This window comes from Carlito syrichta, unplaced genomic scaffold (assembly GCF_000164805.1).
Source record: "Carlito syrichta isolate Samal-C Ts95f unplaced genomic scaffold, Tarsius_syrichta-2.0.1 Scaffold154501, whole genome shotgun sequence".
In the NCBI taxonomy this organism is placed as follows: domain Eukaryota; kingdom Metazoa; phylum Chordata; class Mammalia; order Primates; family Tarsiidae; genus Carlito; species Carlito syrichta.
The window spans coordinates 490,911-507,474 of NW_007098597.1; the positions used below are offsets into that span (position 1 = coordinate 490,911).

A 16,564-nucleotide genomic window follows, 5' to 3' on the forward strand; every position below is an offset into this window, starting at 1 on the left:
TAGAAGACAGTTGCAAAAGTATTGAACAAGTGCTAAAACAAAGCAAGCATGAGGAAGAAGTCGTTTGGAGCTTGGGTGGGCTTCAAGGGGGAGATTAACAGAGAGCTGTGTTCTGAAGGCAGTCTTGGCTAGCCTGGGTACGGAGGGGAAGGACCTTCCAGGCTGGGAGAACGTGAAGAAGGAAAGAGAATACAGTAGGTGGTAATTCCAGAACTGTGATTCCTCCAGTTTTTAAAAGCATTTTTTATATGTGAAAATGGGATAAGACTGATTTTTTAAAAGAGTAATTAAAAAATAATTCAGGCTGCTGTTCCAGTGTGCTATTTCTCTAAAGAGCAAATTATCTCCTCGGAGAATAATGAGTCGTTATTATATGTGGTTCTATATTTGTTTCAACCGTGGAAATTTTGGCAGACAGAACTCTTAAAATTTAGTTTCGTTATCTCAATAGTTTTGAAAAGGAATTTTTCATTACGACGTTAAAAGCTTGAGCAAAAATACCCCCAAGTCACAAATATCATTTTTAATGGTGTTCTAAAAGTATAAGAAAACATGTTATTGCCTTTTCTTTTTTGGAATGATTCTATTTTCTTTTAATTATTTAAAAATTTACCTTTACATATTTAGAGGGTGCGAGTGCAGATTTCTTACAAGCATATGTTGTGTAGTGGGAAAGTCTGGACTTCCAGTGTACCCATTGCCTGCAGAGTGAACACTGTACCCAATAGGAAATTTTCAATCCTCACCTCCACCCGTTCTTCCACGTTCTGTAGCCTCCAATGTCAATCATTCCACTCTGTATGTCTGCAAAAACCCATTGTTTGGCTCCCACGTGTACATGAGAACATGGGCGTTTGGCTTTGTGATTCTGAGTTACTTCACTTAGGAGAGACGTTCCTGCCTTTTCAGTGGCCTCCTACGACTAGCTGGCATTTCATGTCCTACTTTAATCCAGGCCCAGAGGTAATCTTTGAGGATTAAATGAATAAAGTAGGTGAATGTTATTTCTTCACCCCCTATTTTCTGGGATTTGTTACTACCTTTTCTAGGCCAAATTATTTTTTAACTGACAAATAAAAATTGTACATATCTCGGGTAAAACAACATTGTGGAATGGTTAAATCAAGCTAATTAATTTTCACGTGCATTATTTCACGTATTCTTTTCATATAGTGAGAACGCTTAATATCTACTCCTGTAAGAATTTTTTTTGAGTCGGAGTCTCCCTCTGTCGCCCAGACTGGAGTGCAGTGGCCGCTCCCGGCCACCGCAGCCTCGAACCGCTGGGCTCCAGCGATCCTTCCGCCTCAGCCTTCCGAGGAGCCGGAATTACAGGCATGCGCCACCACGCCCGGCTGACTTTTTTAATTTTTTTATTGTTGCTAACTATAGTCAACATAGGTACAATAGCTCTCCTGAACCGACTCCTCCTATCTAACTGAAATTTTGCATCACTTGACCAAAGTCTCCCCAATGCTCTCACCCCTCTGCCTCTGGGAACCACCATTCCACCTTCTGCTTATATGAGTTTGACCTTTCTAGATTCCACACATGTAAGTGGAATGTAAATCAAGAACAGCACATGAACAGAAGTGGAGCATGATATACCAGTTTGGAGAAGTTCCATGGAAAAGTTGTGAACAAGTTCGTGCTTCTGGTGGGCGCCGGCTGGCTGCTTATTCTGAGGAAAGTCTTTGCCAAACATTCTGTTGATGAGGAGGCCATGGCGAGGTTTATGAGTGATGCTGAACAGTAAGGAGTCCTTAGGAATATCCAGGTCAGCAGCACTGATGATGGACGAATCCAGCTCTTTCATCTGACCCTCACACACCTGAACAAGAACAAGTCAGAAAAGTCGGCCTGAGAGAGAACTCGTCTTTCTTTTGGCAAAGGGCTCAGAGCCAGTCATTTGGAGTTATCCTAGTTCTCGTTTTCCATGAGATTTGTAGAGTCTAAGTCTTACAAAACAAACTGCCAGTTTAATAGGAACCCAAAAAAAAGAATCCATGGATATCTCTTACATTTCTTTTCCTGAACATTTCAAACTTTATTTATCTCCATGAAGAGCCAAGGATATATGATTTTTTTTCCCTCCCCCACACTCCATGATTTTTTAAAATATGTATTTTCTCATAATTCAAGGGTCTGAGAGAACAAGCAGACAAAAGAATGCTTGCCTTCAGGAAGTCGCAGAAAATTTCAGTTGTAAAACTGAGTCTGGAACCTTCACTTTCATATACCAACCTTCCTGGATTTCCTTGCTTCTATAATCCTTCTGTTTCTAAATGCTTTAAAAATGGCACAACGACTGCTCCACACACTAGGCATACATGGTGTTTTTGTTGTTGTTGTTGTTGTAATTGCAGTACAGACTTCCATAGTTCCACTGCAATCAACAATTTTAAAAGGTGCTCCTGGATGCATAACGAGGTATATTTTCATTCTGGGCCCCTCATTTTTCTCCAATCCTCACAATTCCAATCTTCCTAAACTCCCCTTCTCACTCCCTCTCACACCCCACTTCAGGTTTCCTGGTTCTTTAAGCAATAAAGAAAGCTGGATATTTATCATTTCATGTAGGATCTCATCATTTAGAACTTGACGATGGTACTTTGCTGTCTTTATCTTTGTTTTTCTCAGAATGAAGATAGAACAAATAGATACTTATATTTCCTATTTTGAAATATAGCAAGATCTAAATAGTAAGAATGCACCGATTTTACATACACTTATTGGGAATCTGCAATGTTATTGTACTACACATTGTGAGGAATAGAAATATTTTCAAGAACGGAATCAGGTGAAGCTGTGAAGGCCTATCTATCAGTAACTATAATCCAAGAAAGAAATGTCTAGGTCTGCTAGCTATCTAAGAAATAAAAAGGTAGAAGAGACCAGCATGTCTTCATGGTAGAGGGGGAAGAAAGCCTTGATGGATACATACAGTTTAGATTTGTGAAAACACCCTTTCTTTTCAGTCTCTCTTATAGGCTTTGAAGGGAGCCCTCCTGCAACCCACTTTTTACTGAAATTGCATGAAGATGCATCGCTTGCCAAATGTTACAAGTGAGGGATGACCCCGCCCCAAAAGGAATTACCTTTTGTAGTACAGGCTTCCCCCGCTAGGTAAGTGTTCTAGGAACTCATCAGCATCAGTGTACCAGCTAGCGATGTTGTGAGAGGCTGAGTTCAACTTCAGTGATTTTTTTTTGCGGCAAAGAGGTGGCCGGTTCTTCCACTGTGACAGCGTACTTACCCATGCCATGCTGGACGTTCAATAGTTTTGGACCAAAAACCTCATGACCCCGATGTCCCTCACTTCCTATTTATCCGCCAACCTTGCCCCAAGTGATTTTGTTTTGTTTTGTTTCCCTGATGAAAAAAGTCCTCAAAGACAAACGTTTCGCCCATGTGGAAGAGGTGAAACAAAAAATCAAAGAAGCACTAAAAGGCATCAGAATGGATGAGTTGAAAAACTGTTCTGAGCAGTGGAAAAAGCATCTAGATAGGTGTATTGCATCAAACTGAGAGTAGGTTGAAAGTAACTGAAATTTAAACATGTAAGAATAAATACACAATTGTTTATAAATAAATTTCCTTTTTGGGGGCGGTCCCCCCTCCTACTTGGGCTAAAAAATAATCATGCGAAGCTTAAAGTCGGCTCACCCATAACACATGGGGCTTCATGTCTGTCCTAAACAGATTCTCTAAGGAATGCACAGGTAGAAAGCATGATCACTTCCTGAGAAGAGCAAAGGACAACTTTCCAGTGGCCTGGTTATTTCAGAAGCATCAACGCTCGACAGTTACAAGCCAATGAAGGCAGGTATAGAAGGCGTCATTTGCAGATTTTTTTTCTTTCTCGTAATTAGTGAAGGGCTCTCTGGAGAAACCCATGTGCCAACAGGAGAGGAAAAGCAGGGACTGGCTCTTAAATTCTGTGCTGAGCTGACTCTCATGTACCATTAAGATTCAGTAGAAAATTAAAATTGGATAAAGACTTTCACATTTAGAATCTGATTATTTTTAGTGAAAAATAAAACCCCCAAAATGGTTTTTTAAAAATAGCTAATATCGGCTTTGGTCACTGCCAGTCAAAAGATGACAAATATAATAACATTAATAATACTAATGGCACCTATTTATTAGGCATCTGCTCTGTCCCGAACTACCTTGATCATGACTACCTCTTAAAGGTGATTGTATATATATTTTTTTGAGTTGGAGTCTCACTCTGTCACCCAGACTGGAGGACAGTGGCACGCTCCCGGCCAACGCAGCCTCGACCTGCTGGGCTCTGGCGATCCTTCTGCCTCAGCCTTCCAAGGAGCTGGAACTATAGGCGCGCGCTACCACGCCCAGCTAATTTTTTGATTTATTGTAGAGACGACGTCTCGCCAAGTTGCCTGGGCTGGTCTGGATACACATTTTACAGATGCAAAACGAAGAGAAAGAATGTGCCCCAAACCCACAACTAATAAAAAGTAGCACCAAGTTCCTCTGATTCCAAAGCCTGTGCACATCCCATTTAATAAGGATTTGTCATACATATATCTAGGTTAAATAATCATATATTAAAAATAAAATTGGCTTGAAAGAATTACATGTTGATCTAAAAGGCACATAATTAAGTTTTATTAAAAATACATAATTAAGTTTTTAAAAGTAAACTACAAAGTAGTAGGTATAATGTAAGCCCTTAATTGTAAGTAAAATTATACAGGAAAATCATATACACATACGCATCACTGGCATGTGCACACATTATTAAAGTCCTGAAAACTCTATCATTCAGGAGTGACTTGTGGTAAAGGCCGTCAGAGAGGGAAGATTTCATATTTCACTTTGTATGTTTCTCAACATTTGAATTTATTCAGCCACATACAGTTTTTATTATTATTTAAAAGTCAACAGATGTTATCTAAGGAGTAATTTTTATGAGCCATTTCAACTGTATGTCTGAATGTTATTAAACCAACAAATGTTATGATATAAAGTCATTTTCAAGTCTGTGTGAATTGAATGGCCAAAATTGTATTTTTTTCCATCTCATACATATATATATTTTTAATTTGTCTATTTATTTTTATTTATTCACTTATTTTGAGTTGGAGTCTCACTCTGTTGCTGAGGCTGGAATGCAGTGGCACAATCAAGGCTCACCACAGCCTTAAGCTCCTGGACTCAGGTGAATCTTCTGCCTCAGCATCCTGAGTAGCTGGGACTACAGGCACATGCCACTATGCCCAGCTTATTTTTAAAAATTTTTTAATAGAGATAGAGGTCTTACTATGTTGCCTAGGCTGGTCTCAAACTCTTGGGCTCAAGCAATTCTCCTGTCTTGGCTTCCCAAAGTGCTGGGATTACAGGCATGAGTCAAAGTGCCCAGCCTCATTTCATATCTCTTCACAAATAGATATATTTTAAAAGATGCCTGTAATTTGTGCATGAAGAGTCCTTGCCATTAGAGCATTGATTGCCACTTACTTCCAAGCCCTGTAATCTTGGGCTACTTGGTTTACCTCCTTTTATTCATTTCTACAGTTATGAAATGGCAATAATAATACCATCACCCTAAAAAGCTGTTGTGAGAATTTAAAATGAATACGTCTTACTAACCTACAACTTAGTAAGAAATTTAGTCTGTGTGTGTGTGTGTGTGTGTGTGTGTGTGTGTGCATGTGTGTGTGTGTATGTGCATATCTCCTAGTAACTGTAAGTATATATATATATACAACCTAGTAATTGCACTCATGCAATTGCTACAAATTAGTGATTATGATTATCATTACCATCATCATCATTAGATTAATAGCTTTCTTTTTTTAATTACTTTATTTTAGAGTAATTTCTTTATTTACAGAGTAGTTGCAATGATGGCCGGGCACAGTAGTTCAAGCTTGTAATCCCAGCACTTTGGGAGGCTGAGGCGGGTGGATTGCCTGAGCCCATGGGTTAGAGACCAACCCGGGCAACTTGGCGAGACCTCATCTCTATAATAAATCAAAAATTAGTCGGGTATGGTAGAACGTGCCTGTAGTCCAGCTACTTGGAAGGCTGAGATGGAAGGCTCACCGGAGCCCAGCAGGTCGACGCTGGGTTGGTCTTGAGCATTCCACTGTACCCTAGTCTGGGCGATGGAGTGAGACTCTGACTCAAACAAAACAAGATGCTGCAATGACTATGCAGGGATTTCCCATGTAGCTCCAAACTAGTTTCCTCTCTTAGATTAATAGCTTTCAAATGATTGCATTACATGGCATAGTCTTCTCTACTCCTCACACATTTAATGTTAAGTGCACATAGACCAATGTAAATGGGCGGTGAAAATAAAATTCAAAAATGATAAGAGAGAAATTGAACATTTGGATGTTTCTTACAGTAATATTCTGCAGGACAAGGTCAGGAATTTCATCATTTGTAGGGTTAATTATAATGTAAAATGGTATCTCCAAGGAGCGTTGCTTCCCATCTGTGACGTAGACCATGAACTGATCCGCAGTAGGTTCTATCCTCAGATGCCTGGACTGCACGTAGTTAATGCGCAAAGCCTTCATGTCTTTCCACTGAAATGAAGCTAGAATAGCAAGATGGAACAAGCCAATAGGAAATACATTTTTCTCCAAGTTATTGGTCCTCAATCCTTTAACCCAAAAAATAGCCTGTTTCTCAACAAAGCAAATATGAGATCATAGCAGTGGATCTGTGTATCCAAGATCAAGGGCTGCTACAACAATGGTCAATGATCGACATAAAAGCAAATATCTACAGGTCATAAGAAAGGATAAAATTTGCATGGAGAACAGGAGACTGATAACTGCTAGCCAGTATGCATATAACTTAAGACCACTTCAAAAACTTGGACTAAATGTCAGAGTGACCTTCCCTTGATGAAATCACTGCTTCTGTATGCAAAGTTCTTGTCATGCTTGGATAAAATAGATATCTCTTTCACATAAAGGCAAAACAAGAGTCAATCATTTGTCTACTTGAAGACATATATATCAAGCAATTGGTTGGATTCCGTGGAATCAGCCACCCTGCTGTTTTGATATTTTGACATGGCTTTAAATCAAAAGAGAAAAATGCTCTAAGCTGTGAATTAAGTCACAAGAGAAACTGGGTGACCTTAAATACAATTAACCTTAAATCTAGTCTCTCTCATATTTGAAATGGATAGATCTCAAAAGGGACTCGGAGAATCATTTGCTCTAAAGTGTTGTCTTTGGAAAATTTTGTTTTCTGTTTTTGTTTCGGTTGTTTTGTTTTTGCCTAAAATACAAGAGCTATTTAAGTATCAGAGACATATTTTGGTTTCAAAATTAATGCCATCTGCTTCAATATTTCAAGTTTTCTCTTTCTGTTATACCCTTAGTATAATTTCCTAATCTTTCCCACCAATGTCTACTAAACACGCCAAAGGGTTGTGAGAATGAGTCCATGTGAGATCACACTAGATTCATTCTATCACACTACTCTGTGTTGCTGTGAGGGCCTTTTAACCCATTATTCCTTCAGTGTTTACCCCTGCATCTTTCATAAGTGAAATTTCCATTTATTTTGAAGTAAACTCACATGTGTGGGAAAAAGTGAGACTAAAATGTGAAATGAAAAACATAATAAGATTCGAAAGTATCAGCTATAATAATAATTCCTTGAATGTATATGGTGCTTGGAACATTTTGACAGTCCCTACCCAGTTATTAAAAATGATCTGGTCCATCACATTCATAACATAGGGAGTCACTGCTGGTCACGAAGCTATGACTTACCTATACTTATGCCCACATTGCTTTTTTCAAAACCTACGGAAGGGAGTGTATTTTCAAGGTAGCCAAACTGGGGAGGAGAAACCAAAACAAATTCCAGGTCATCTTCTGCAGTATCAGGGTCAGTGGCAGACAAATGGTTAATGGTAAGGGCTGTTGAGAAACCTTCATCTACAAGGAACATGGTACCTGCATACAAATAACAACACAATTATGAAATCCTTAGCATGAAAACCTCTAATCAGAATTAGTGCGAAAAAACTGAAACTCCAGTTCAGAGAAGCCTGCCATATGCAAAAACATTTCCCAGGAGATGTTCATTTTCTTTGGCATAATTCTCTTTAAAGTGAAAATATTCAGGGGTAATGGTTGAATTTAATTTGACTTATAAAATTATCGTTTTTTTCTTGCATAAGTAAGCCAGACAATAATGGGAAAACAGCAGAAATACAAACTGCTCCAGCATAGCCCTTCAGTCATTCTCAAGGAACTCTGATTTCCCTTGTGTCTCTATAGATGTGACAAAGGAAAATAAGAATTGCCAAACTGTTTTAATGAGAAGCCACTAAATGTAGTTTATGTACTCTTCAAGATCAGTTGTCACCTCTGTTTGTCAGAGCGTTAATTGCCTGAGAGCTATTATGAATTGCTCACAACGAACATTTTTTTCACGCCTTGGTGCTTAATTATTCTGCTGGGATAATGCTTTCTTTCCAGAACATTGCTTGTAAGATAGTTTGCAAATGACAATAACATTCATACATACACTTGTATTTTTTTTTCTGAGAGACAGAACATATACATAATGCCTATGAGGAGATGACTTTCTAAAAAGCAAATAAGGTTAAATGTATATAAATGGTCTCTCTGGTATACTCATTCTATTTTAATAGAATTATTACAGATAAAATAAGTTACTCTTTCTTTAGCAGGCAAATGATATTTTCCTATGTGAAATAAAATCAGAATAGTTGAGGAGTCCAATGTTGTCCTTGTCCCAAGACACACACACACACACACACACACACACACATACACACACACACACACACACATATTCTCTCTCCATACAGAAATATTTAAACCTCTAAAGAAGTAAATTCTTTGTCCTGTAATCTTTTACAGAGTTGGGATTTTCCACAAATTTGTTCTGAGGCAATTATTGAAAGGCAATTCTGTAGGATGGTTTTCGATTTTGACTAAAAGTAAAGTGTATTATTGCACTGAACCACAGGTATGACACTAGGTAAGTTAACAGCACTTTAACATAAAAACACATCGTCACCTATTGCTATGGAAGGTGGCTGGTTGTCTACTGGATGTACTGTGATGTTGAGATCATACACTGGAAAGGACTCATGAAGAGGAACAGCTGGATTTGGTCCGTTGTAGCAACAGCCATTCACAAAAGGGCCAGCTTCTCCATCCGAAACCACCAACGTGATGGTGTCAAAACAAGGCGCCAGGCCAATCTCACCACCTGGAAGACACAACTATGGATGAAACCTGACTTTTTAAAGTATAGAATACCAAGGTGAAGTCTACTCACACCTAGTCTACAAGCATTGACTGGCAAGGTAAAGCAGATATGCAGATAAAATGTAAAACCCGATTGTATCCCTATGAAATCAAATACAGTCATGAAAATAATGCAAATTCTTGCCCATCTGTTGCCTCTGGTGAGATCTGCCAGTTATCTGTCACCATATGGAAGGGCTAAACAGGGCTAACAAGGGTCTGCCAGTCCACAAATGAACAAGAGAGCGGCACAAAGATTGACTAGTGATGGTTTCATTCTCCCCTCATAATCACTTAGTATTACGACCTGCCTTGAAAAAGGCATTCTTGTCCCTTTGGTAATTGTCTTTCCATTTGTATTTACCACCTTAAATGAACAATCGTCAACCACACAGCAGTTATGAGAAACAGAGGACACCGGCTAGGTGAAAAACAAAGGCAGTCCATATTCTTGTCATTTCTTTCCATATTTTCCCTATTATATATTAGTTGAGATGTTTTTAAAAATAGCAATAGTGCCTGGAAAAGAAATGGCATTTATTTTCATTTCTTCTTTTGACCCTTTAGGTCTTACCTCTATGGGGTTCGAAATGTCCCCAGCTTAGGCAGTGAAAGAAAGAAAGAAGAAAATGTCAAGGTTAGTTTACCAGCGCACAAGACAATCTGCTCTTGGGTTACTAACTAACAGCATGGAATAGGAGTGTTGGTCATCCAGGACACAGAAAACTTCTGCACGTGTCCTCTTGGGAAATCTCATGTGTCACCTTGAAAATGCCAAGAGGGAGGCTGTCAATGCTTGGTGATGATAACTAGGGCACAAAAGGTCAGGGACATCCTCCCTTTTCACCAGACACTCTGGTCAAATCTGCAGAACACCATGCTTGGCATTATTTTCCCATTAAAAAAGAATGACAAGGAAAACCTAGAGATGATATTATTGAGCAACCAAATGATTAAAGGACGAAAATCATTTAAGGAAAAACGGAGTTAAAGTGGACAGCATTAGAAAAAATCCAATCAGCCTTCAACTTTAGGAAGAATCAAAAATAACAAACTGGCTTAAAACATTTATTCATTAGTCATTCACTTGGTAAGCCTTTATTTACTGCCTACTGTGTGGTAGCTAATACTCTGGGTATACCAGCAGAGAAAAAGGCAGACATTTTGAAACTGTCAAAAGACATTTCAAGAGAATGTCAAATATCAAAAGGCCCCATGTGTCAGGTGCTGACATAGTCTAAGCGCAGAGAAGGAAATGCAGTGTGGTCAGACTAGCACAGATGTATGTATGTATTAGGTAGAACCCTATGAAATTGCTATTATTAGGCCACTCTTTTACCCATGAAGTAGCAATTTGACATATTTCTGCCTGCTCTTGTGCAAGGTGCTGAGGGGCTCATGAGGGAAGATGAGAGTTAGCTGACAACGATGCTAGGGGCAGGACACAATGCCAGAGAAAGTCAGAAAAGTCTTCCCAGGTGGCTTCGCTGGCTTGTGCTGAGCATCAAAGGATAAGCAAGAGTTCACCAAGCCGAAAAGCCAGAAAACTGAGAGGTGGGAGAAAGGACCTGTAGAGAGAGGCAGTCAGGGAGAAAAATAGAAAAGTCATTCCAGGAGGAGACGACGGCTTAAAAAAAAAAAGCAATCATAGCACATTCAGTTCATGCAATGGAAGCATGGGATATATTTCCAGAAATAACTGGCAAAGTAGGCTGAGCATTAAGCCATTGAAAAGGCTTCAACATAGGTAGAAAAATTCTGTATCTTAAAATGGAATATAGTCTAGGGACACAATTTATACTTACAAAAGTTAATCATAGCGTCGCTTCAAAGAAACATCTTAAGTGATTTCATGTTTAATGCTTGGAAGAATAGCAAACTATTAACGTACTTTTATATTGTAAAATATGAACCCATTACTAAAGCAACTTTATCATCATCTCATAACTTTTAGGTATCTTAATAATAAACATTTTTGGTGATAATCTAAATGATACAGGTAGCCTACAAAACTACACATACAACATAATTGAAATTATGTCAAAAATTATGATTAGAATAAAGAAAATAAAATACTATAAAGTAACAGTGATTATCTTTGAGAGATGTAATGAGGCAATTTTTAAAAATTTCACTGTACTTTTCCATTCTTTCCAAGCATTGGGCAATGAGCATGTATTATCATTATAATTATGGAAAGCAAATACAAATAATGCTGATAAATGTATTCACAGCTAGTTTTTATACTCAACACGTAGAAGGAAGAGCAGGGCCAAATATTAATAACTCAATGATCCAGTTCCTGCAATACTATAGTTCTTTATACTGATCCCAGCACAGTGCTGAATACCTACCAATTGAGTAACTGAGTGAACACAAGAAAACATAACATTTAAACACGAGCCATCCCTTGCGTACAGTATTTCTTCTAACCTAGCAACATAACCAAAACGCTCCATTTGAAATAATTTGCCCCTGGGTCCGAGTAGGTCTTAGGAAAAGGAAAAGTTAGCTAACAGTCCCTCACATGGCCACCACACTAGAAGAGATTGAGAATTGTGTACAGCTGTTGTTTAGCACTTGGAACAAAACACTGGAAAAGAAGACAGAGTCCTCTCACCCTTAATTTACCTGCATGAGTCTGCCAAAGACTTTAAAATGATGTGGTAAACAAGAATCACTGGTCTCTGGACCCCTGCCCTCCTAGTTTATTTCAGATCTACTGGGGAAACCAACAAGAAGTACCTAGTTGTGAACTTCTGAGAGACATTGGGAAACATCGAACACATGGACTCTCCTCCGCAGGACGAGGAAATAACCAATGACACCTTTCCTAAGACTAAACAAAGATGAAAGGCTAGAGAGACACTGTTTAAGGAAAAAAAGATGTCTAGTGAAGTTATTACAATGTCCCTTATTAGCTAATTGGCCACAAGACAACTGGTATCCTAAGAAATCATTGTTTTCCAAAATACATATGAAAAATATTATTTCCAAATGTTTTCTCCCATTTCCAAATTAATCCTTAGCTATTTCCATCACTTGTCCTTGAGTTCTTGCCCCACTTCACTGCTTGAATTCTCTGTGTCTCTTCAAATAAGAAAATGAATTGAGTTCTGATAGCTCGTATTCCCTTACACTCACCTGGTCCTACTTACTCCATCACCATTCCTGCATGCGATTTGCCATTTAAAAAGACTGATAGGTGAGTAGATAAGAAATTGTACTAGAGCACAGTAAAAGTCCACAGGAGGAAATACATGGTACTGTTACCAAGACAAGGAGGTGTCCCCAACCCAGACCTCAGAAGATGTCCAAGGGGAGAGGGAAAGGTGATGTGAAGTGTCACACTGTCATCTTTGCATATGAATGAGTTTTATCTGCCCATTTAAGTTGCAAGTCCTTCATAGCAGGGTCTGGATTATACTCCTTTGTAGCTCAGTATCTAGTGCTATGTCTTGCAGAGATCAGATGCTAAATTAATAGATTTTGGCTGGGCTCAGTGGCTCAGCCTGTAATCCCAGCGCTTTGGGAAGCCGAAACAAGAGGATTGCCTGAACCTGTGGGTTCAAGACCCGCTCCAGTAATTTGGCGAGACCTCATCTCTACAATAAATAAAAAATTAGCCAGGCGTGTTCATGCACACCTGTAGCTCTGGCTACTTGGAAGGCTGAGGCGGAAGGATCGTTGGAGCCCAGCAGGTCGGGGCTGCGGTGGCCAGGAGCATGCCACTACTCTCCAGTCTGGGCGACAGAGGGAGACTCCGACTCAAAAAAAAAAAAAAATTAATAGATTTTTAGTGTAACGCTTTATGTGGGGGAACAAATGCCACCTGGGTGACATCATAATTCAATGCCGGAAACGTAACACAGTGCTAGTCAACAAGCATTTTCTTTACATCTAATCTGTATGCCCACATCATGTGCTGTGGTCATACAAAAGGTAAGACATCACCTTTCCTCTTCAGGAACTCAAAAAACAAACTTCTTAGGAGCTGGTTGGGGATCTGCAAACTGTCAAAATTCACAATTTAGTGACCTTAGGGAACTTACCTCAGGCTTTTCTATTATAATTTACGGATTCATAAACTATGATGGTCAAATAAGTCATCTATAAGTTAACCCAAAAAGGAGACGAAGAGATTCACAGGATGGATAGAAGGCCCGTGTGGTGGTGTCGGTCACAGAGTAGCAAGGGACACCAACCCTTTCTCTATTCTTGGATAGTCAGTACACTAAGGGCATCCGAAATACTTCTATACGTGGTGATCACTCTTGGCAATATGGGATATAGAATGTGGCTGCTTCCTTTTTTTAATGGACGGCAGCATCAAGACTGACTATAGGAGCCACCAGTAAGGAGCGCAGTTAAGGCTCCCATGTAGCTAGCATTCCCTTCCTGGTCACCATGCTGTGACTTACCTGTGTGCTTGTATGCCACGGCCCCTGAGATGACATCTCCCTGAGAGAACTGATCCACTGTGACCCCAGTTCTCCTCACCACTCCATGCTGAGGTTCTCGAGCAATCATGAACATCAGTTTCAAGTCATCACTGTCCACATCAGTGGCAAAGATATACTCGGAGGTGATGACCACCTCTCCACCCTCTGAGCAATGCACTGTGGGCACGAGGTCAGCCTTTAGGACTGGTGGCTCGTCATTTACAGGGAATACCTAGGCAGGGGGAAAAAAAATGCAGGTTTTCAAGAAAAAGAAAGAAATGACAAATTGCCCAACTGGTAACTCGTTGCTCAGTCAGAATGGCAGGTATTCTCGATCTTCCTGACACTTGAAACAATAGCCATGGAATTTGGCCAAGAAGTCTGTGTCTTTTAACTTTTCCCATATAAACCATCTTGCAAGGAATGCCCCACGCGAGAGATATTTTAGCTAGAAATGGGGACTATTGTTACAGTTTGGGACTCAGAACTCTCATGTGTTCCTAGACAGACAAAACATAAATGTAATAGAAAGCATTCTTCATCAAAGCCCCCATTCTCCTTCGTTAAATTCGCACATATTCCCGAAGAAATCTGGTCCTTGTGGTCTGATACATTTACATTTACTGCATCAAAGTTATTTTTATTTCAAATTACTTGTGATTACAAAGCTTTCCTCCACCCTCAACTTCCTGCCACCCAGGAAGTTTCTCTGGACTTATAATAAGCAGCAGCTGCATTTCAAACAGTTTGAGTTAAATATGAAATGCCGTTAACTATTCAATCAATGCCAGGTTTCAACTTGACAAAATGTTTGGTGTTTTTTTTGATTCTCTCCCTCTCTCATGAAAATAAAGCTCCAAGTGAAAAGGAAAGAAAAGCAACATGGCATCACACTGGCTCTCAGAATTTAAAAAGATTGTGTAGAAATTTGGAAAAGCACATCTTCTGAACAGGAGGGAAGGACAATCCTCGCAGTTCACAGCCACAACTCAGTGTGTGCTGTAAGTCTGCCTTTCAGTCCTGCAGTTCTTCCTCAATGCTCAGGCAAGGTGATTTTTTTAGGATGTGGATTTTTAAGTCACTGCCCTGTAGGACACCTCAGCGGCTTCCCATTGTTTTTCCTAGGATTTCTCTGGCCTCGTCCCCTGCCATGGGCTGCCTTTTTCACCCCACCCCATTTTCACCCCAACATCTATTCCTCATCATCACAAGGTCTTGGAACCATCTTTCTTGCCCCTACCCGGTAGGCTCTGTCCCCAACTCTTTGCTGGGTGCGCTCCCCTGCAGGTTATCATGTGGATTCCTCAGGAACGCCTTCCTTGACCACTCAGCGAATTCAGGGGCTGCTATTATTCACTCTCTTTCAGTATCCCATTTTATTTGCAGAATCCATCTGCATTTTAATCGATTAATTGTCTTGGTGATAATCTGTTTCATGCCTGTCTTCATCCCTGGCCTGTAACTCTGAGAAGAACAGGAACCTTGTTTATCTTGTTTATCATAGTCCAAGCATCTAGTCCAAGACTTGGCATATAGAAGGCACTTATTAAATACATGTTGAATAAATGAATCAGTGAATGTAACTAAGTATGTATGTCCTGGTTACCCTGCTATTTATTTATTTATTTTTGTAAGTTGGAGTCTCATTCCATCGCCCAGGCTGGAATGCAGTGGCTCGCTTACAACCACCCCAGCGTCAACCTGCTGGCTCCTGACATCCTTCCGCCTCAGCCTTCGAACTAGCTGGAACTACAGGCACCGCTACCATGCCCGGCTAATTTTTTACTTATTGTTGAGATGAGGTCTTGCCAAGTTGCCCAAGCTGGTCTCGAACCCGTGGGCTTAGGCAATTCACTCGCCTCGGCCTCCCAAAGTGCTGGAATTACAGGCTGAGCCACCAAGCCCAGCCTACCCTGCTATTTGAACAGGCTAACAACTCTACAATAAAAAAACTTGAAATTATGTTGACACAACCTTTAGTGGCTAGAAGAAGGGGCGATGAAAGCCCAAGGCTTAGTTAATTAATCAAAGCTTTTTTAAAAAGCATATACTATCCTCTATTTTTCTATTGGCTTATTAAGAAAAAGTATCTTTGTTCAAATCCTCTGAGTGAATTCATAAACGGTCTTCTCTAGTACTGTTTTGACTCTGAGGAGTATCATCAATAAATCCAATGATGACCATCTTGCTGTAGTTTGCAAAAGAGCTTCAGCTTTCAAATGAGTAATGAAGTCCAAAGGTAATAAAATTAAGAACATTCTTAGTGGGTAAAAAAAAAAAAAATACAAAACAGTTGTCCAAAAATCGTCGGTGCCTCTATATAACTTTTTAAAACTATTCTCATTTGTTTAAAAATTCACAATAAACAGTCCGGGCATGTTGGCTCATGCCTGTAATCCCAGCACGTTGGGAGGCCAAGATGGGAGGACTGCTTGAGCCCAGGAGTTTGAGACCAGCCTGGGCAACATAGTGAGAACTCGACTTGACCAAGAAAATAAAAAAATTAACTGGTGTAGTAGCACGCCTGTAGTCCCAGTTACTTGGGAGGCTGAGGTGGAAGGATCACCTGAGCCCTGGTGGTGGAGGCTATGTGAGCCATGATGTGGTGAGCCACTGCACTTCAGCCTGGGTGACAGAGTGAGACTCCTACTCAAAAAAAAAAAAAGTAATAAACAGATTGTTTCCCCAAAATGTACAGCTTATTGTCAGTAAGAAGAAGATAATCGTGGATGGAAGATAGAATTGGGTGGTTTTTTTGCCCTGATTTTTTTTTTTTTTCTGGAAACAAAGTAACTCAGAAAAGCTCTCTCTCTCTCTATGTGAAGGTCTGCCAAG

The 16,564-nt window shown here is 39.8% G+C and overlaps 1 protein-coding gene across 1 annotated transcript in view; it reads right to left on the reverse strand.

Moving 5' to 3' along the window:
- Nucleotides 1–16,564, reverse strand: part of FREM1 (FRAS1 related extracellular matrix 1) — a 169,169-nt gene that overhangs the window by 72,327 nt on the left and 80,278 nt on the right. The window contains exons 16-20 of the mRNA XM_008050952.2: nt 13,709–13,961; nt 9,055–9,249; nt 7,773–7,958; nt 6,381–6,577; nt 1,609–1,831 (exon numbers count right to left, since the gene is read on the reverse strand). Coding sequence (XP_008049143.1) covers nt 1,609–1,831; nt 6,381–6,577; nt 7,773–7,958; nt 9,055–9,249; nt 13,709–13,961 — 1,054 coding nt within the window. The remainder of the gene's footprint in view (nt 1–1,608; nt 1,832–6,380; nt 6,578–7,772; nt 7,959–9,054; nt 9,250–13,708; nt 13,962–16,564) is intronic.